The sequence below is a fragment of the Xiphias gladius genome, chromosome 18 (assembly GCF_016859285.1).
Source record: "Xiphias gladius isolate SHS-SW01 ecotype Sanya breed wild chromosome 18, ASM1685928v1, whole genome shotgun sequence".
NCBI lineage: Eukaryota > Metazoa > Chordata > Actinopteri > Istiophoriformes > Xiphiidae > Xiphias > Xiphias gladius.
Window position 1 is genome coordinate 7,943,375 of NC_053417.1, and position 20,844 is coordinate 7,964,218.

The window sequence follows — 20,844 nt, forward strand, 5'->3', positions numbered from 1 at the left end:
TAAACAGTCATACTTGAGATTCAAAATAGGTCAGGCCTTGATCTACACTGGTAGAGTGCAGAGTATCCGCTGTTATGGTGGGGGGAATGCTAAAGAAACCTGCAGGGAGAGGTAAAGAAAAACGAAACATTTTCCCACATGAAGACCTACATATTCATCTCAATCACACTGGCCGTTGACAGTTGAACAGTTTTCTGAAAAAGGTTGTAAAAATCAAAATTTAATTTTATTATGCTTAAACTAGTATGACAGGAAATGTCTCCTCTATAAACTGAAATAAAATTGGGGGCTTTTTGGATCTTCCAAGAGGGTGCGTCGTAAATGCATGGTCTATGTAACAACTATAAAGCGTAGTGCGCACTTCGCAGGTGGAGAAAGACATCAGTCAGCTGCTAAATGCCATTTTTCCCTGTTACAACAACTAACTTTTACTGCATATTTTACTGCTTCGGCTGTTCAGGGGATGTTCAGGGGATGCTAGATCTTCAACTGACCTGGGTTCCCATCTACACTACATTATGTTGAAATGAATATTGTATGTAACATATCTATCAGATTGATATATTATCATGATAATCTTCGGTCATAACAGTTGTTATAGCTTAAGTTCATATTTCTAGGATAAGGCATTACGAGATTTTTTTTCTGCAGCGTGGCTGATAATACCAAAAATCTATGAAAAAGCTGAGTAGCATGAAAATGTTTTTTCTCTCACACTGCACTTCTGCAATAGTGACAGATGAAGGACTCTTTCCAATGTTCCTCCAAAGAGTTAATATTAGCTACCCTTTCAACCATGACTGCTCCATCACCTCTATGCTAATACCTTAACAGAGGTCAGCTGAGCTACCAACTCACCTACACTACACACACACACACACACACACATATGATCATACGGACAGATATAACATCTCCAAGGTAAGGCTATCTGTATTTGTATTTTCGAGTAGCTATAGCAATATCAGCCTGCACCCGCTCTTTTTTTTTATCTTTCTTCATGCGGTGTTTGTTTGACACTGTATTAATCACAGAATAACAGAAAACATTTCAAGACAAAATGAAGAGCGTGGACGAGACTCCTGGGAGTGAAACAGAGAACAACAACCAAGAGCGAGAAAATCAATCTGTGACATCCCATAATAGGAGTCTGCTCCTTTCGGATCCCTGGAAACCATACCGACGGCACCGTGCAATTGTCAAAGGTCAGACTGAAGTGGAAAATCATTAGAATCTTATCAATACTGACCAAATCAATACATTACAGATAAGCTATTTATTATATCATGCTTGGGATATTGTACAAGAATTTTTGTTTGACCTTAATCTGTGCATCGTAGATTATTATTGAGTTGAAGGACAACACAGTCAATGTGTTGGTAGACTTTTATATGATAATGCTACTTAAATATGTATTTTCTGCATTAAGAGATGCTGGAGGACAGACTGTGACTTCCTCAATACTGATTGATTTTTATGTTTCATTAATGTTCATTACCCATACTTACGTATGATCCACTGTTATTTTGCATGCTCTGCACATATGCTGTAATTTCAGTTTCATATTTTATTTTTACATACTGTTAATTGGCCTTCGTTTGGGCGATGTTTTTTTTTTCTCTGTAACCTGTTTCTATTTGCATATTCCAAATTTCCACCGCAGGAACTTAACAGCCCTTGGGCATCACATAACTTCATATTTTAAGAACCTTCTGAGGCTTTACTACTAGGTTCTTCTTTTTGTTTCCACTATATTTTACACACCCTTTTCTTCATTGAAAAGGTGACAGTGGAGCAAACTGTTTCATTTTTATGTACTGTTTCGTCAGTGAGTAAAGTAAGCGGTTGCAATATAGACAACAATGGAACAAGTGTGGTGCTGATATTGTGATAATATTGTTCTCTTTCTCGCTTGCATAGAGAAATCTTCTGGTACTCCTTTTTGTTTCTAATCACTGACTCTGACTCCCTCTTAATGGCGTCCTCTCGCCTAATACTTGGCCTAGATGTGTTTCCATTACTCTTCTTTAGTAGCCAGTGCTAGCGGCATCAGTCTATGGAAGGAAATGTCAGTCAGTCAGCAGATCAACTACTTCGGTCAACACTGAAATATCTCAACAACTCAATGGATTGCCGTGAAATTTTGTACAGATATTCATGGTGCCCAGACGATAACTTCCTAATGACTTCTGTGATCCCCTGACGTTTCATTTAGTGCCACCAGCAGGTAAAAATCTTTAACTCATCCACTAATTTCTCAAAATCTACTAAATGGATTGGCACAAGGTTACCAGATGATGTATCCTACTGACTTTGGTTGGTTTTGGAACTTGCATTTGTTCCCAAATTTAGCTCAAGGAACTCCCCAAAGCAGACAGAGAACAGTGGAAACAAAAGCAGAACCCAAGAGAATGGCTATGCGTTACATTACATTTTGTAAGGCTGAAAAAGTGCTATTAGAGGGCATGGGGTGGCTTAACAGACACTGTTGGTCTATAATTCCCATTAAGATATTGTGCAGTATGTGATAGTGGGCTCGGCAAATTAAATGCAGTCCGCTAGCTACAGTATACTAGCCAGTTGTCTTAAAAGCTCTGTTTTTTAGCACCAGTTCTAAACCCAAACATGCCCCTTGTGTTGCAAAAGAATCTCCATAAACAGTTTTTCACTTAAATTTCTAAGTGCTATATGAAGGCAACTGGACATTCTTGAAGTTTTTCAAGTCGTTTCACCTCTCATCTGAAAGACTTCTTCAGTTCTTTAACCCAAGCAAGTCCAGTTGCCTTCGTATAGCAATTAGAAATACCTTGACCGAGATGACTGAGAACCTTCACATATTTCACTTTAATGAATTTTTTTGGCCTCACATGTGTCTGAGATACAAATAGAACTATAGGAAGGCTAACCCACATGTCTGTGTCCACAGAGTGCCTGCTGAAGTTGGGGTGTTGTCTGGGAGCAATGTGTGGGATTGAGTGGTATGGCTATGCTGCTCTAGGCATTTTGATGGCATTCCTCAGCTTCCTCATGGACCTTAGCGTAACAATGCTGCTGAGAGGTAAACACACACACACACACACACACACACACACACACACACACACACAAACAGACAGATAGACACAAACACACACACACACACACACACACACACACAAAGAATAAGAGAGAGAGAGACAGAAAAGAAATTGGATGATTAATGTCTCTCTCTCACTTTACTTGTAGCTCACCAGTGGCTTTATATGAAGTTGGAGGGCAACAGTCTGCTGCAGTTCTTCTGCTGGACTCTTTACCCATCCTGCCTCTGTGCTGTCGCATCATCGTTCTCCCACAACATCTGTCCCTTCTCCACAGGTCTGTCCAGCAACAGTTACAAAGTTTGCCAAGAAAGACTCAGATTGGAGTGGTGAACTTGTTTGCAAACAAGGATAATATGTCAGCGCTGTGTTTACCGCTTGTTTGGCTGGCGGCTACACAGTCAGTTTTTGCAGGTTTAAATATTGAAATACTGATGATAAATATAGACCCAATATTATCCTTGTAGCTTTTTGATATCAAACGATACAATGAGCAATGGCTGCTAGCTGTCAAGCCTAAATGGAAAAGGAGGAATTGTGACTGAAATAATGTACCGTAAGTGAAAAATTTAAATGGCATTGGCTTTTGTCATTCATTCATTTCCTTGGTATTCATTATTATGGAAGACATATAAAGTACATAGGTATAGCTATATAACAAAGAAGAGCAGATAGGCTGACTATCTGACATGACTTTGTAGGACTGAATTGTAATTTGAAAGCACATCAAAGGATAAACAATACAGTATCATTAGGTGGGTTTCCATCTTCGGTAGTACTAAAAAAAATTAGCTTAAGAACAGAGACATACAGTGGCAAGAAAAAGTAAACCTTTGGAATTACCTGGTTTTCTGCATTAATTACTCATTCAGTTCAGCCTGATCTTCATCTAAGTCACAAGTACAGACAAACAAAATATGCTTAAGCTAATATCAAAGAAACAATTGTAATCTTTTGTATCTTTATTGAACACAACCCTTAAACATTCACATAGCTGGTGGAAAAAGCAGGTGAACCCTTTTAATTTAATAACTGGTCAAACAGGTCCCTCTGGCAGCTGCAGATCAGACCTGCGCAACGTTCAGGAGGAATTCTGGACCATTCTTTCTACAGAGCTGCTTCAGCTCAGCCATCTTCTTAGGATGCGTGGTGTGAACGGCTCTCTTCAGGTCATTCCACAGCGTCTCTATTGTGTTAAGGTCTGGGCTCTGACTGGGCCACTCCAAAAGGCATACTTTCTTTGTTTAAAGTCATTCTATATTAGATTCATTTGTAAGGGTGATTACTGCATCACCCAACCTCTACTGAGCTCCAGCTGGTGGACAGCAACCCTGACCTTCTCCTGTATGACATTTTGATGAACTTGGGAATTAATTTTCCCCTCCATGACGGCAAGCTGTCCAGGACCACAGGCAGCAAAGCAGCCCCAAATCCTGATGCTCCCTCCACCGTACTTCTCCGTTGGGATGATGTTTTCATGTTGGTGTACAGTGCCCTTTTTACACCATACGTAGTGATGTGTGTTCTTCCCAAACACTTCAAACCGTATGAAGCATGGCTCATATCAGAAGATTCCTCTTGTTAATAGCCAAGTCAAATTTTGAGTGTTTTTTATAAGTCAAAGTAGCTTTAACCCACACCGCTAACCTGATTTAATTGATCGGACTTCAGATTTGCTAACTGTCTCCAGTTAGCTTTTGCTGATGTCATTAGCCGAGGGGTTCACATACACACATACTTTTTCCAGCCTTCAATGTGAATGTTTGAATGATGTATTCAATTAATGCAAGAACAATACAATGGTTTGTGTGTTCTTAGTGAAAATAGAGTGTAGTTATAACATAGATTAAGATCTGACCATAATTTAAGACAAATTTATCAATAAAAGCACATAATTCCACAAAGTTCACATACTTTTCTGGCCTCTGTATCTTGATTTTCCCTAAGTGTCTTTTAGAAACATTTTTATTTCCTATCTAAAGTAAATGGCATTGAGAAAAAGTCAAGTGTGATGTTATCTTTAAAATTCAGTGAGTTGGAACGGGAGACGTACATATGGAAAGTCAACTGTGATTTTATCTGTCTAACAGAGAGCCTTTCAAGTGCAATGGATTTCCAGGAAACAGGGATCTCTATTCTGTTTATTTGAATGTTGATGTATGCTGGTGTTGAAGGCACTGCAGGAGAAGGCTTGCTGCAGGGACAGACTGGGGCATGAAAGCAGCCCTGGAGTTCGACCCAGGGCTGCAGCCCAATACAGCCAGCACAAGAGTACAATGCGGTCCCTGGCAGGATAGTTAAAAGCCAATTTATTAATGTAGTAGTATCACTAATGTACCAGTGATGTCAATCTGATTCAGTGTTTCATTTGGAATATATTTCTTTCTTTCTTTTTAGTTAAACAACAATACATACTCAGAGATAGCCTGCTGTGCTAAGTATATCCTCATCCTGAATTATAAAATTTGAAGAGATTAAGTCTTCTTAAAAGTGGATTTTCTAGCTAGCCACACCAGGGCTATATCAACTATTAAATGCAATCATAGCATAATCTTTTCTTTACCCCAATGTTGAGTAGAATATCTTACATGTTTGGTTAATATGATGGATTAAGACACAGTTTTTGTTTATTTACTTAGTATCTGATTGCTATGGTGACTGATAAATGGGCCAGCTTTAACATGAAACCAGAGCTATTACTTGACCTCCCCTACTTCACTCTACTACTCAGGGGAACATCTTTACATCTCTCTCCATCCCCTGCAGCCAGCTGTCCTGGTCCTCACTGCTGCAGCTACTACTACTACTTCTGTCGCGGCTGCCACAAAATAACTCTGTTCCTCCAAAAAAAACAAAGGACAGAGGCATTGTGGCAGTTTTTTTCAAACTTTTGAATTGCCTTAAAAACCGTGATCAGGAGCAGGCAGCGGTAGCAACGAAACAACAGCTAATAAATACCTGGTGTGCCAGCTGATTGCTCAGGTACATCAGTTAGGCTGATGATGTAAAAGGCCTGCACAGCTTGTGAGATTTAACAGCGAAAACACAAATCTCTAGAGGCTTTCAGACCACTGTTCAAGGAGGGTTTATATCTACTCATTGCAAAAGCTTCTTCAAGCAGCAGTGCCTTTACTTTGATCAGTTATTCTATCGTTGTTTTATATTATCCATAGGTGATTGCCTCCAGCTTGACTCTAAGTTGTGGGTCCAACCTATCATGAAGTTTTACGATGTCAGTTAGCTGTCTAAATTCATTGCATGATGTCAAATGTTCAAAAATGGCACAATCGGGTCCTTTTGAATGTGAACTTAATCTGGAAATCAAGTAGCCCTTAGTTTTGCCTTAATAATCATGAAGTGATATACCACAGAACTTTTGAACACTTTAAGTGTAGGATCCTTGGAGGATGTAAAGTAAGACGTCTTCCTGGAGCCCTGTATTGTTATGAACTTAATCTCCTTTGCGACATTTTTCTTGATTTTTTTTTTAAAGAGATCTTTGTAGGATTTTTTCTCATATTTTCCAGGCAGATGGATCAATATTTAAGGACAACAATCCCTCTAGAAGTCACTCAAAGGTTTAAGAGAATGCACTTTTTTCAAGCTCTTATCTATTATCCAGTTACAAAAACCAGGATCTGGATCTCCTGGTAATTTTTTTTAATTTTCTGCATTTAGGGGCATTGTTCTTCAACGCTTTGAATTTATTTTTAAATGATTTTTTAACTTTAGCCATTTTCTGTAAAATACCCAATGAAATAGGAGTATAACAATATACATTGCAACTGTTTGCTATTTTGAAAAACAGCTCAATATGGTTTAATGATTAAAGAAAAATGTAGGAAATGCAATAATAGGCAGTGACACAGTGTCTCAAAATGCATGTAAGGTCTGAGGATTTAATTATAATGAAGCTATTAGACAGATAAAGGTAACATAGAAATGTTTGTTAGTATTTAGGCCAGAGGCTGTCAGACAGTTGTAAGCGTTTACGACGTCTGATTATCTTGATTTTGACAATGTCAAGATTATCAATCTGCCTCCGGATTGGTGCGATATGATACAAATGGACAGAGCATAGTTCTACTTTTCCCAAAGGACCTCACCCTGCCTTCTCCCTTTCTGCCCCAAGCTCCCTGACTGGCGCAGGATATTACTACACCGTCCCCATTCAGCTTTAGGTTAATCTTTATCGCCTGTATCTGTACATGCCACTGCTTTATAGATTGACGACACGGCTCTCTTACCGTCAAAACAAAAGCTTTCAGAGGAACCCTACAAGGAGAAAACAAACCTGAAAAATTGGTGTGTAGCTATGACAGCTCAACGCTACCAAACACAAACTGAACTATGCTTTGTTTTCAGTTTGTCTGTTTTGTGCTGATTGTCCTTGAAATCTTGCAGAAGTGCTCTCCACCCCCCTTACCCTCTATCACATTATTCTGAAATCATTCCAGTGTATTCACTTTGAATAGCTTTAATTGGATTTTTCAATTGCTTTAGTACCTCTTGGTTTTTTCAAAAATCTTGTCCTGTTATTATTTCTCCACAGGCTCAGGTATACCAGAGGTGAGAGCCATGTTAGCCGGCATTAAATTGCCTCATTACTTGTCTCTCACAAATATGTTTACAAAGTACCTGGGCCTTATCTGTACACTGGCAGCTGGCAGCACTGTTTTCCTGGGCAAAGTGGTGAGAGACGTCTCATTATACCTATTCTTTAAAAAACTGCATGTTGTTTGCTTTGTTATGAGTTATGAACACAGTTTTTGATATTTGTCTCTTATCATCAGGGTCCATTTGTGCATCTTTCCACCATGGTGGGAGCCTATCTGAACAACCTTTGCACTGTTCTACAAGCCAATAAGAAGGTAAAATCATAGTAAAGTAATTAAAAAGTAGTTTATCCACATTTCCAGTTGTACAATTATTTAAACCATTTGACTTCTGTCATAAATCCAAAAGCTGCTCTAATCAATATATATTAACGGTGGATCAACTTAACATGTTTAATGTGTAAGAAAAAAGAGTCCTTTTAGCCTCTTTTAGCTCATTGTATTGGTTTTCCAGCCTCTCAGCTCTCTTGAACCTTTCTTCCAGCAGTAGCGAACTAAGCTGCTTTTCAGAAAAAAAGCTCTAATTATACCCACTGTGCACTACCTGTCCAGCACCAAATACCAGCCAGACAAAGTTAGCAAATAGCTGGTGAACATAGGTGAGCATTTAGCAGCAACTGAGCCAGATATTTCCCTCAAGAGTTGGTGGAAACCAAAATATGGCTAGAAGGAACGTGAATATGAGACTTATTTTTGACATGTTGTCATAAAACACAGCTTCAAATTAATGCTAAGTTCACTCTTATCATTGGAAATAGTAGTCATATTTATTAACTTATCAGTCTCCATTTGCTGATGAAGACCACGAGATGCAGTTGAAAAGCCATCTCATGGTTATTTTGTAGAAGATAGGAACATGCATCCAAAATCTCTTCAATGAGTACTGAGGCAAACACGAAATATCAAGGTAAAAAAAATACACACACTGTTCCTTTGTTCCCACAATACAGTGTTATTTTATTCACTTTTGCTGACTGGGAACGATTTACAGATTAGAGCGTACTATTTATTGTTGAGATTTCTTTTGCCAAAATAGAAATGGTGGTTAGTGTTTGCTGTAAATAGGCAACTGCTTGCTAACACATTCACCATAAGATGATAATATGTCAGATGTTGTGTTCTGCCCTCAAATGGCCATAAAGTAAGTGAATTTTTAAAAAAAAGAATTAAGGAAGCTTTGAAAAATGCATTTTCAGTAGAATGTACTTATGATAGCCTCACTCTATTTTATGCATATTTTTCAAAATATGACTAGATGGGAATAGCTGATTATCATATTTATTATTTTTAATGATTTATTATTAGTGGTTAAAAGGATTTATATGTTTATATAAATTAATGAAATAACTCAAAGGTAAAAAGCTGTTTTACATCGCCATAAAAGGCACAGTTTGACTCTTAGTCAGGATATTAGCCCAGAAACAGGAGAAACTATGAATTTTCTCCCCACGATGTGGAACAATATGAAAGAAATCATAATGTTTGTTATTATAACTTTCTGTGGTATATAAAAAATTAAAAAAAATGGTAATTACATTAAAGATTCTTTGTCTTTTAGGACAAAGAAGCTGGAGAAATGCTGGTTGTAGCTGCTGCGGTCGGGGTAGCCAGCTGCTTTGGAGCTCCTATCAGCGGTGAGAGAGCCCATAAAGGTTCAGCATTAGGAATCCATGATGTTTATGTATCTAGTCCCACTTTATCTGTCCTTCTCACCATTGTCAGGTTAATGCATTTCCACCTTTGATGTCCCTCTTTTAAGATTCACATATTTGCTCTTCCCTTTTATCCTTGCTAACATCTTTGCTCCTTCGTCATGTTTATACATTAACCCCTTTTCTCTCACTTCTTCCTCCTTTGATCACCTTTCTGCCCAGTATTTTGATCATTAGTTTATTTCATTTTTGTAACTCCAAACTCCATTTGCACTCAAGTTGTAAGATAATTCAAAATGTCATGATTTACAAAAAATATGAATCTATTAACACATGAAATGTATGCATATTTTTATATTATATTTTTATTGGACCTATTTTTTGCCACACATGCAGGCAGCAGAACTGTTTATTAATGTTGTGTGAAGAATTCTACTCTTTATACTTGACAATACCTACAACTGTTTTGCCTAAAATGACTTCAATACACTCATCTCCATCTTTTTCTCTTGTACCTTTGTCGCTCCCCTCCTCTGTTCCTGTAGGTGTGTTGTTCAGTGTGGAGGTGATGTGTTCTCACTTTGCCCTGAGGCATTACGTCCCGTGTTTCTTCTCAGCCGCCTTCGGGGCATTGACGTTCAGCCTTTTCTCAGTGTGGAGTGGAAATGGAGGTAATGGAGGCCCTGATCAGAACCTGCCCCCTCATGGTCAACAAGGAGAAGGTTCACTTTAGGGTCACTGACACCATGACCGGAAGAAAAGGGGACACAAACCCAATAACATGACCTAACATCTAAGATTTTATTAGAGATTTTAGAGAACAATCTATTCACACGCCAGCTACACTCTAAGGCCAAAATTATATGGATACCCCTTCCCACAACCTTTTGGTCAGGGGCTGTTTTTCATGGTTTGGCTAGGCCACTTGGTTCCCCTTGATGTGCAGCATACAATGATATTCAAGATAGTAGCGTGCTTCCAACTTTGTGGCAAAGGTTTAGGGAATGCCGTTTCCTTTCAACATGACAGTGTCCTCATGTACAAAGCCAGGTCAACAATGAAAGCGTTTTCCAAGTTTAGTGTGGTAGCATATCCCCCGGTTACAAAATCTGGTGGAAAGCCCTCCCAGAAGAGTGTGAGCTGTTATGCCCATGGTTTTTGAGATGTAATATTCAACAATCACATATGGCTGTACTGTTCATGTGTCCACATACTTTTGGCCATATAGTGCATATGCTGAAATCACAAATTTTAAAATGCCGAAAAATTGTGTTTTTTTCTATATGTATGCTTACCAAAAAAGCATGGTCATATCAAAATGCTAAATTTTTAAATTGAGTTTGGTGTGGCAGTTTTTCTCCCATGAGGATGTCACATTTCAAGGTAGAATGACACCATCTTTAAAAAAAATTTCATAGTTTATATATTTCCTTGGTAATTTTAGCTTGTTCATAATGTTGGCAACTATCTAATTGTTTGTTACAACAATGACCAGTAACTTCAGCTTTGGGGCTGACAGCTTGTAAATTTCAGTAAAATCTCAATGCAATAAAGTGAGGGAAGATTAGATTTTGAAATGCTGTGGGAGAAATAGGAGATATAACTAAAATTTATTTTGTGTCCACAGAGACTCTCCAGGCATTGTTCAAAACTAATTTCCCAACTGCTTTACCGTTCTACCCGCTGGAGATTCTACTATTTGCTTTCCTAGGGTAAGTTGACATCATCTGCACAGTTAAACAAGTCCTCTATTTGTTCTGATCTTGCAAATAAGAACTGACATTTGGCATTCATATTCATATTAGTCACAATGAAAATCCTTTGACCAGTTCTGCTATGTATTCCTTCCGTTCTAGTTGTTATTTAGTTTTCTTATTCATCATCATTTCCTGGCCTCCTCCCCTTCTTCATGACTTCCCCAAGTCTAATGACTTCCGATAGTCTATTGCTGCCTGGGTTAAAATAAGCCTCTCATCTCTCATCATGGATTCAGCTGGCTTTCTCTCTGGAAAACAGGCTGTTCTGTGGAGCTGTGAGCTGCTGCTACCTCTTCTGCCATCGGTGGATCCTGCAATTTACCAAAACAAACTCAGTCTTCATCAAGATGCTGACGACAGAGTGAGAGTTCAATCCTTACAATGCGAAAGCCATATTGTGATAGTATTTAAACAACTGTAGAAAGATAATAACAATAATAATAATAATAATAATAATAATAATAATAATAATAATAATAATAATAATAATAATAATAATAATAATAATATTATTATTATTATTATTATTATACTTTGTAAATAAAAATATGATAAATGATTGTACAGGGCCTTTCAAGGTACATTTAAAGATCTAAATATCCCTAGTTATCTATCTATACTCCTAAAAATATTGGAAAATCTTGTTTTTTTTTTCAAATAGAATGAATCGGAGTGTTGTAAAATGCTGTAAACCTTTGAAAGCATAGATTGGAACAACAGCAGAGCAGGTTTAGTGCTAATATTTATTCTGATGTGGTCACACAGAGCAGTCAACTGATTAAAACTAATTTGAATTTGAATGACTGAAACAAGAGTGACATTATAACAATGGTGCCTGTATTTGTGAATATATCTCTGCAGGACGGGCCTATACTCAGGCATGGTGGCCTTCCTCCTGGCGTTTGTGACATTTCCCCACTTTGCTGGTCAATTCATGGCTTCTAAGGTGGGAATCAGCAGTCCCACGTCAGTAATGTACATAAACCTTTAGGCAATATCAAAAATGACATTAGGTTGCTTTATAACATTACTCTGTGTTAAACAATATAATTTTGGGAGCGAATGAACTGGCTAACATGTTCTTTCCTTACAATGAACATGCAGACTGTTGTTTATTTTGAATCAGTGCCAAGTACACCTACCTGCTTCAGTAATTTCTCACCACTGCACCAAATGCTTATTATTCCACAGCTGAAAATAGTCCCCAACATACGTACTATTTACTCCTGTTTGAGTAACATTTGCTGAAAACTACTGATAATCAGACTAAATGCCATTTCATTATTCAGTCTGATACTATGTTTATATTAGTTTATGTTTTTCATTTGGAAAACAGTTATTTTATTTTTTATTTTGACTTATCCGATCAGTAGTGAGTAACGTATCTATCCAAGCAATGACCTTTTCAGTGGTCATGGAAGCTGCAGGAGCAGTTGCTAGGAGCAATGTTAGTAGCAGTTAACGTTGCTGTTATTTCTGCATTTATTTCTGTTATTTCTTCAATTTGTAACAACCTGTGAAGCTGAATCTATCTAATCTAGGATTGTCTCCATTTTCTGTTACACTTTTTCCGTCACAATTTCAATGTTGCTGCGCAGGAAGAAGATGTTCCCTTTCTAAATCCTGGTTACAGAAGCTCTGATTAACTCAGTGAGTTAATGAACAACAGACCCATGTGAATCGCTGAAAAAAAATGTAGATGTGGATACCAATTCAGAGGTTAGGAACAAGGCTAAACTCTACGGTCCCCCACCATTTAAGGAAATTACTTTGCCTTTTTAGCCAAGCTAGCAATGTGGCTTTATGGATGGCAATGCCGGTCTGTCGCTTGGTTGGTCGTCATTACACACCTGTGGATCAGACTGAAATATCTCAGGAACTGTGGCATGAGCCTCAGCCATACTTTTTATTTAGTGCTGATTAGCAAATGTTCGTTTGCCAACATGCTAAACTAAAGTATGAACATGTTCAACATTACTTTATAAATATTTTCACGTTAGCATTGTCATTGGGAGCTTGTTAGCGTGTACCTAAGAGCAGTCTGATAGAGCCTCTAGCATGTCTGACTCTTTATTCTTCTTTAAAAAAATGAAACATTATGTCTGTCATCCATTTTTAAAGTTTTACATCTACTACAGGAAAAAAATGGACTTGGACTGACTGCCACAGACAGGGTGGGGAAGTCAGAAAGTATGTCAGACGGACTAATAGGTTGTCTTGTCTCTTTATGAGATTTGTTGACAAGAGAAAAAATATAGTATAACGCTGCCTTATCCTAATGTTGACCTTTTGTCTCATATTAGCTTTTCTTGTGTTCAGAAAGTAATCTGAATGACATCCCTCTCCTTCACAGTATACCACAAAGCAGCTCCTCACTTCCTTACTGGATAGCAGGCAGTGGAGTTCTCGGCCCCACAATGCTTCTGTTCAATTGGAGCCCGAGTCTTTGTTGGAATGGAGCTCGTCGGGGAGGCCTTTCTACCTCTCCTTGGCTTTCTTTCTGCTCATGAAGGTACAAACTATGCAAAGGCCAATTAAGCAGTCTCTTATCTCTGCTATCCTACACTGATAACCACCAGGAATCATAACAAGGCACCGGGCTCAGCTAACCACTCCCCTTGACATACAGTAATTGACATTTTCACGATAGAGTAAGCGAGCTAAAAATTGTTTAACCTTTGAGGCTGAAATGTCTTGTGATACCTGACGCTGACTCATAGCAACACTGCAGGTGGAAATATGAACTTTGCAATTGTTATAACAGCAAGAACTCCATCAGCCACCCACATATCTATTCTCAATTTGTGCTCTAAGCCGAAGGAAAACCTTACTTACTATTTCAGAAAAAAATAGCATTGTATGTGGACATTTCTGCATTACGAACAGTTGTTTCCTTTTCCAGTCAAAGGATCTCTATTAAGCACTGTGAGTAATTCACTTTTCCAGGACGCTCTCAATAGGATCCACTTTCTATGACAGCTTTTTCTCCCATTACCACATGCAAATGTTGCATGTAAATGGACATGATTCGATATTTATTTGAGCAAAACGAATCTGAGAGCATTGCAGACATTTCCCTGCACACAGATTGACAGTGGCTCATCTGCTGTGCTACATGTGCCGTTAGAGTTCTTGTGGCTGTTCAGATGTTGCAGTGATTTGACAGTCTGTGTCTCTGTTGTTGTTTCTGAGATGTGGATGTTGGTCCTCGCCTGCACTCTGCCTGTGCCAGCTGGATACTTCATGCCAGTCTTTGTCTATGGTCAGTGAAGGGAAAGGACTTGGACAAGCTTATTTTGCAGAATAACTTAATGGTTCAAGTCTTAATTTAAGTTTGAGGAATTTGTCTCACTGCATCCTCTCACCAGAATGTGAGAACTCTGCAATGTTTTTCCTTGTAGGTTAAACTGAAATATTAACATAAAGAAACTCTTCTGGTGTGTGTTTTTTTTTCTAGGGGCAGCTTTGGGCCGTTTGCTTGGAGAAGGAGTAGCTTATGTGTTTTCCACTGGAGTAACTTCACGCCAGCAGTGGGGTTCCATAAATCCTGGGGGATACGCACTGGCTGGTAGAAAAACAATAATAGCTTTTTGGTCTTATTAGTAAAGACATGTAGTTTTGCCTGTAAATGTGCAGTGTTTATAGCCCTCTTACATGTACCTTAATTCTCAATATTGCACTAACCAATGTAAGTTTTTGTACGCTGCATATTAGTTTTTTCGCAAAATCTGCCAAAAGCCAGTATTTTATATATATAAATTTGATCATTTTTGTAAACATATCCAAAGAAAACATAAATATTCAGTTCCCCCAGATTGTCATATCAGGATATAAATTAAACTGTATTGGGTTAATGTATATTGTTTTTGATAAATTCTGATTAAATACTGATAAACCGATATGCATGTACATAACCTGAGTACAGTCTAGTTTACAGAAGTATCAGTACCTTAAGTGGTACCTTAATATGTTTTCTGCCTTGAAGGTGCAGCAGCCCTATCCGGGGCTGTGACACACACCCTGTCCCCAGCTCTCCTGGCGATAGAGCTGACTGGCCAGTTCAGCCATGCTGTACCGGTTCTCCTCGCCACTCTCCTGGCCAATGCCCTGGCTCGTTCTGGAAACCGCCCATCTTTCTATGATGCCCTCTCTATCAGCAAGAAGCTCCCACACCTGCCCTCTCTGAAGAAGGCATGCCCTTGGTATGTTTAAAAAAAGTGTCTGATCGAGGGAATACACCATGTTTTGGGATGATCATCTCTGCGGCCAGCTGTTAAATAACAACAGCATAGTCAGAGATATTGCCCATGTTTCTGTAGCAAACCACTGACTGTGGTGCCCCATGCTTACACTTAAGCACTATGTGTGGCAGTAGTGGGCTCCACGCTATCAGCTGAGCGCTATATATGATAACACTTATAGTATATGTGTAAGTCCTTTAGTATTTTCTGAGTATAAGAACTTAATTAGCAACTCTAAAAGCTAAAAATGAAGTTCCATAATCCTAAAAAAATGTCTTTTGTTGAGAATGAAAATTCTCAAGCAACACATTTCTTACATGAAAGCAAGGGGAAAAGGAAAAAAAAAACTCATGATATTTGATTTTTAGGTACGCTAATGGCGACTCTAGGGATGACACATTTAGTCTTTTGGTCCATCACTGGTCCAAATATTGGATGGATGCCATTAAATTTGTTAGAGATATTATGGATCCCACAGGAGAAATCCTAATAACTCAGGTAGAACCAACAATTAGTCAACATTTCCAGTTGTCCAATGTTTCATTTCATGACAGAATAACTCAAAAACTAATGACGGAACTCCCGTTAGCTTCAGCTGTACTTTGGGATCAGTGCTAACATAACATGCTAACTTGATAAATGTTTGCATATTACAATAGCGGTCAGATGTTAACGTGCTAAGATGCTAAATATTAGTCTGAACATCTTAGCTGAGTCTCAGCCACAGCCATTCAGATATCAGTTACATGCCCTTTCTCCTCGCACCACACACAAGCCAAAATGTACACTGTTTGTCCCACTTGTGGTAATCATATAAAAATAGTAGTTTACGCTACATTCCTCTTGTTCCCTTGGGTCACAGTGACCTGTGACTGACATACAGTAATTGACATTTTCACAAAAGAGTAAGCGAGTTAAAACTGTTTAACCTCTGAGGCTGAAATGTCTAGTGATACCTGATGCTCAATCCCAGCAACACTGCAGGTGGAAGGATGGATTTTGTGATTTGTAACAGCAACGATTCTCAGCAACCGGCCAGGTAATGGCTGAGTCATTGTTACTGATTAAGAACCCCATCAACCACCCACATATCAATTAATTTCAGTTTGTGCTCTGAGGGAGGAAAACCTTAACCGCATGAGCAGGCAGAAAAAAATAACATTTGCAGAGTGTGTGGACTTTTTCTGCATTGAGAACAGTGTCTTACACCTGTTAAAGTAAACCATCTCTAATGAATTAAGCTCTTTGAAAAATGCACTTTTTCCAGACAGTACTTTTGCCAGAGGATTCCATTACTATAACTGTTTTATTCCATTACCACATGCAAATGTGAAATGCAAACGGGCCAGTAAGAAATCTTTGTTTTTTCATCCTCATCTGTCTGTCACCCGGACTGGATCACAGCCCCTAATAATATGTTTAGATGGAAATCATGACATCATTACCCACAGCTCCTTGCTGACAGGAGGCAGAGATGACTTCAAGTATTCCTCTGACAAACTCAGATACCTCATGGATCATCGTGTTGTCTTCCAGACAAGTAAAACTACTTGAAAATGTTTTTGGAATAACAAAAATTTTTAACACTGGTTTGAAGCTTTTCCTTGTGACCTTGCTGACAGCTGGAACTGCACTGTCTGAGCCTTCACCCGGCATGACACAACATACTGTAGCAACATAAGGACTACAGTTTACTGTTATTTGCTCTTGTTTGTATTTGGGCACAAACATGTCACCCCCTTTTTTGTTGCCTGCTGGTGTATTGCCAAATCAAACCATTAATTTTGTGAATTCTTACAACCCAAGAATAGTTTTATAAGTCCATTAACCTTGATAAAAAGAGTTATTTAAATATTCAAGTGTTGTCAAATTAAATATTGCTCTGCTCATTTCATTTAACCTCAGCTGCTTTTGTTCCAGGTGTGACATGATTCATCCCTTTTGCAGGCTTCCCTCCACACCGGTTGGACAGGTTTTGGGAGCGAAATCAGTGCAGCTTCAGAAAGCCGCTGGGCCAGCAGAGGTTCAGCATGCTGTCAACTCCAGCACTGAAACACAAATCCCTGTGGTGGACTCAGATGGTACGCAGACAAAGATATTTGATAGTACTGTACCCTAGTCTTATAGCTCATGAGTCATGTTCTATCTAAATCCTTTAACAAAAAATCAAATATATTTGAGGTATTGGAATATTGGCAAAAAAAGACAACAGGAGCCTTAAGAAAATGATTAATGCTGTTCAAACACAGCTATGACACCACATAGAGCCCCTGAAAAGAAAAGGGAAAAATGATAAGAGAAATGATGAAGAATTGTAACCGTTACCAAAGCTGTATCAATTCAGCAGTGTGAAAGTGCCTTGATGACAAGTCGACAAGTGTGAGAAAAATAACCAATTGGCCAGCTGAGCTTTTCAGCAGCAATCACATGGTTGAATTTTTAAGTTTGCAAAAGATAACTCACAGCCCAACAGAGAGTAGCAGGGACTATGGCAAAGAAAACTGATTTCCTCTCTTCTCATCTGTTGAAGAGTCGCAGATTTTACTGGGGTTTGTTCTTCGATCAGAGCTGCTGATGTTCCTGCGTCACTCTAAGACTGAGGTAAAGGGCTGGATGGAGTCAGACAAGTAGCAGTTCAGAAGGAGGTAGAAGAGTGAACGGTCTGATGCTGTATACAATTTTTGTTTGACACTGACTGAATGTAAAACAGTTCTAAAAAAGAGGATAGGAGTAGGATGTACAGACAGGGTTGCTGGCTGACGGAAAAGGTCATTTTATGGTAGCACACATCCAATTTAATACATTGTCTAGTGACCGACAAATATCTGAAGAGGATAGGAAACAGATTTATGAGACTGTAGCAATGCCCAGGCACGCACTAAAGAGAGAGTGGAATCAGCGTGAATCCTATTTTCTCAAGTAATACTGAATGCTGTTACATGAAAAGCATACATCTGACAGAAACTACATACAAATATGAATATGTTTGTGCCGTTCTTCAGACTTTTGAAAAACATCTGGATGAGGTCTGCTGCATTCACCCTACCTCTGTCCTGTTATCACCTCACAACACTGTTCAGGAGGTAGGGAGACTTTGGGAAATGTGATAAGTTTGGACATATTAAAAGGAATTGTTTGGGGAATACTCATATTCATTTTCTTTCTGAGACTTAGATGAGATGTCTGTGCATTAAGTATGATGCTGGAGCAGGGAGGCAATTATCCTAGCTTAGCATAAAGACTAGAAGTAGGGGGAAACAGCTAGCCGGGCTCTCTCCAAAGTTCAAAAATACGCCTACCAGCACCTATAAAGCTCACTTTGTGTAATTTATACACAAACAGAAATATAAAAAATTTAACTGGATAAACTGTTGTTTGTCACAAAATACTTACAGCACATTACTCAGCGTAAAAAACTGCAAATTGTCGTTTATACATTTCTGTTTATGTTTATTATTTAGTTTTTAGGTGTATTTAATTTAATGCTGCACAGAGCCAGGCAAGATGTTCAATTAAAAAAGTCAATGTTATGTTCACAATTTGTTTCTGCTGCCCCCACATGAGATGGGTATCAATCAAATAAGCATATTTCCCAAAATGGTAAACAAAATTTTTTTAAGTCAGTAACTTCAAATCCCTTTTCCTCCGTGTCCTTGCAGGCCCACAGTATACTGAGTCTAGATGGAGCCGAGACCTTATTTGTCACAGAGAGAGGACGGTTAGTCGGACTCATCACATGGCCAGAGGTAGTGAGCGTTTGAATGTTATGTGTGTACTCGCACTCACCAAGACTCACAAAGATAATCTTTACTGTTATCTTTATGATGTGTACAGCCTGATTTTGTTAAATTCCTCTGTTGGCGTTTGTCTCGTCCATACACACTTTTTTTCAAACGAGACCACGCCCCTGTATGGATTTGTTAAAATTATGCAGGTTGTAGGAGGCAAAATGGCTACTTATGAATTCAGAGCAATTTCTATCTCTCCCTCCCTCCATCCCTCCATCCATCCCTCCCTTCCTCTCTTTTTCTATTTTCTCCTCCAGATGAAGAAAATATTAGAGGACTTGGCCGAAGAAATCTAAGCAGTGACACACAGGATATAAGCACATCCCTTGACCTTTTTTTAAGCATACGTGAATCAATCTCTGTCTGATTAGCTTGTAACACAAGCCTCTAATAATGATAAAACTTCTTCATTCCCCAAGCGTAACAATAAAACTGTCAATTAGCTGGAGGCTCCTGTAATAACCATTTATAAGAGCTTATTGTGTTGCCTTTACTGTAATTACCACATCCACTAAGGAGATAGTACACTGCCTCAGTCAGTGAACCGCACTTTGTGACACAGCAACTTTAAAAGTGCGTATACTCAGATTGGTATCCAGTGCAGATGAAAACAAAAGCCTGTGAAATAGTTCGTACACCAACTAAGACAGTACAATCCTGCTGGTGTGTTTTTACTGCTAACCCATGCTCCTTAGTAAGAACTGCCCCCCCAACATCCCCATTTAGTAATGTCAAATAAAATATTGACAGTGAAAAAAGTTTATATAGATGGATTTTCTAACTCCTATCATTCTTTGTCTTACTTCTGGGAAATAATCATGCTAAAGGTTTTGGGGCTTTACTTCCCATATTTTGATGGCTTTAGGGGATGGAAACAGAAAGTGTAATGTCAGAGTCAGTTAACTGTGGTCGACAACCTTAGCACCATTTTAAAATCCTATATTTGCATACATTTTGGCCATTTGTAGTTCCTGTTTTAAAATGTACCCATGAATGTGCAAACCTGATCTACCACTGTGTTGTTTTGATCCTGAAGAAAACTTAATAATGTGATGATTCTTAGGCAAGCTCTGGAGATATAAAGATCATCTTTTTCCTATGATTTCTAAGCAGATACACAAATGTTCATTTGTGATGGAAATCGGGGAGAATGTCTTTGTGAAGTGCAAGTCATATTGAATGTAAAAATATGTCTCTGTGTTCGGATTTGACTGAGTTAAGCAAATTACAGCAATGGGATGCTAAGGGTTTTGAACGTACTGTGGTTGCCTCCAAGCGCTGTGTGTCACAGGGACTGCTGTTGCTCCAGCTGCTGACTGTGTTGGTAAGTGGGCAAAATCAAATAACTAACTTCACAATAACTAACTTCCAGTTGGTTTCAGAACACCGGCATGCACCTGTCCCTTTCACGTCACACAGTATCTTTTCCTAGCATCTGTCCCTCTGTGCTCCCCCTCCAAAGCTGCACCTCACAGCTTTGCTCACTCTGTCACTCTGGATTTGATGTTGTCATTGTGTGTCGCGTTGCAAGTGAAGCAAAAGACACTTTGAAATCCGACTCGAGCAGATTTCAAAGACTGAGACGCTTCCGTAGAAATCAGATTGGAAAACCACCGCCAAATGTGTTTTGCATCCAATTTGCAAAAATCTAATTTCATGTCTTTTTTGCTATCCACACTTTCTCAAATCAATCTGATTTGAGATACGGTCTGC

The 20,844-nt window shown here is 38.7% G+C and overlaps 1 protein-coding gene across 1 annotated transcript; it reads left to right on the plus strand.

Annotated features, from left to right (window-relative positions):
* The first annotated feature begins 1,060 nt into the window (after positions 1-1,060).
* On the plus strand, positions 1,061-19,476 carry clcnk (chloride channel K). The gene is made up of 19 exons (XM_040153476.1): positions 1,061-1,205; positions 2,927-3,058; positions 3,226-3,354; positions 7,630-7,769; positions 7,871-7,948; positions 9,252-9,327; positions 9,891-10,016; positions 10,973-11,057; positions 11,362-11,463; positions 11,964-12,048; positions 13,456-13,614; positions 14,295-14,364; positions 14,560-14,670; positions 15,088-15,304; positions 17,264-17,424; positions 17,874-17,944; positions 18,346-18,426; positions 19,003-19,089; positions 19,389-19,476. Exons 1-19 carry the CDS (start codon positions 1,061-1,063, stop codon positions 19,425-19,427), a joined length of 2,094 nt encoding a protein of 697 aa, XP_040009410.1. The 3' UTR covers positions 19,428-19,476.
* The last annotated feature ends 1,368 nt before the right edge of the window (positions 19,477-20,844 follow it).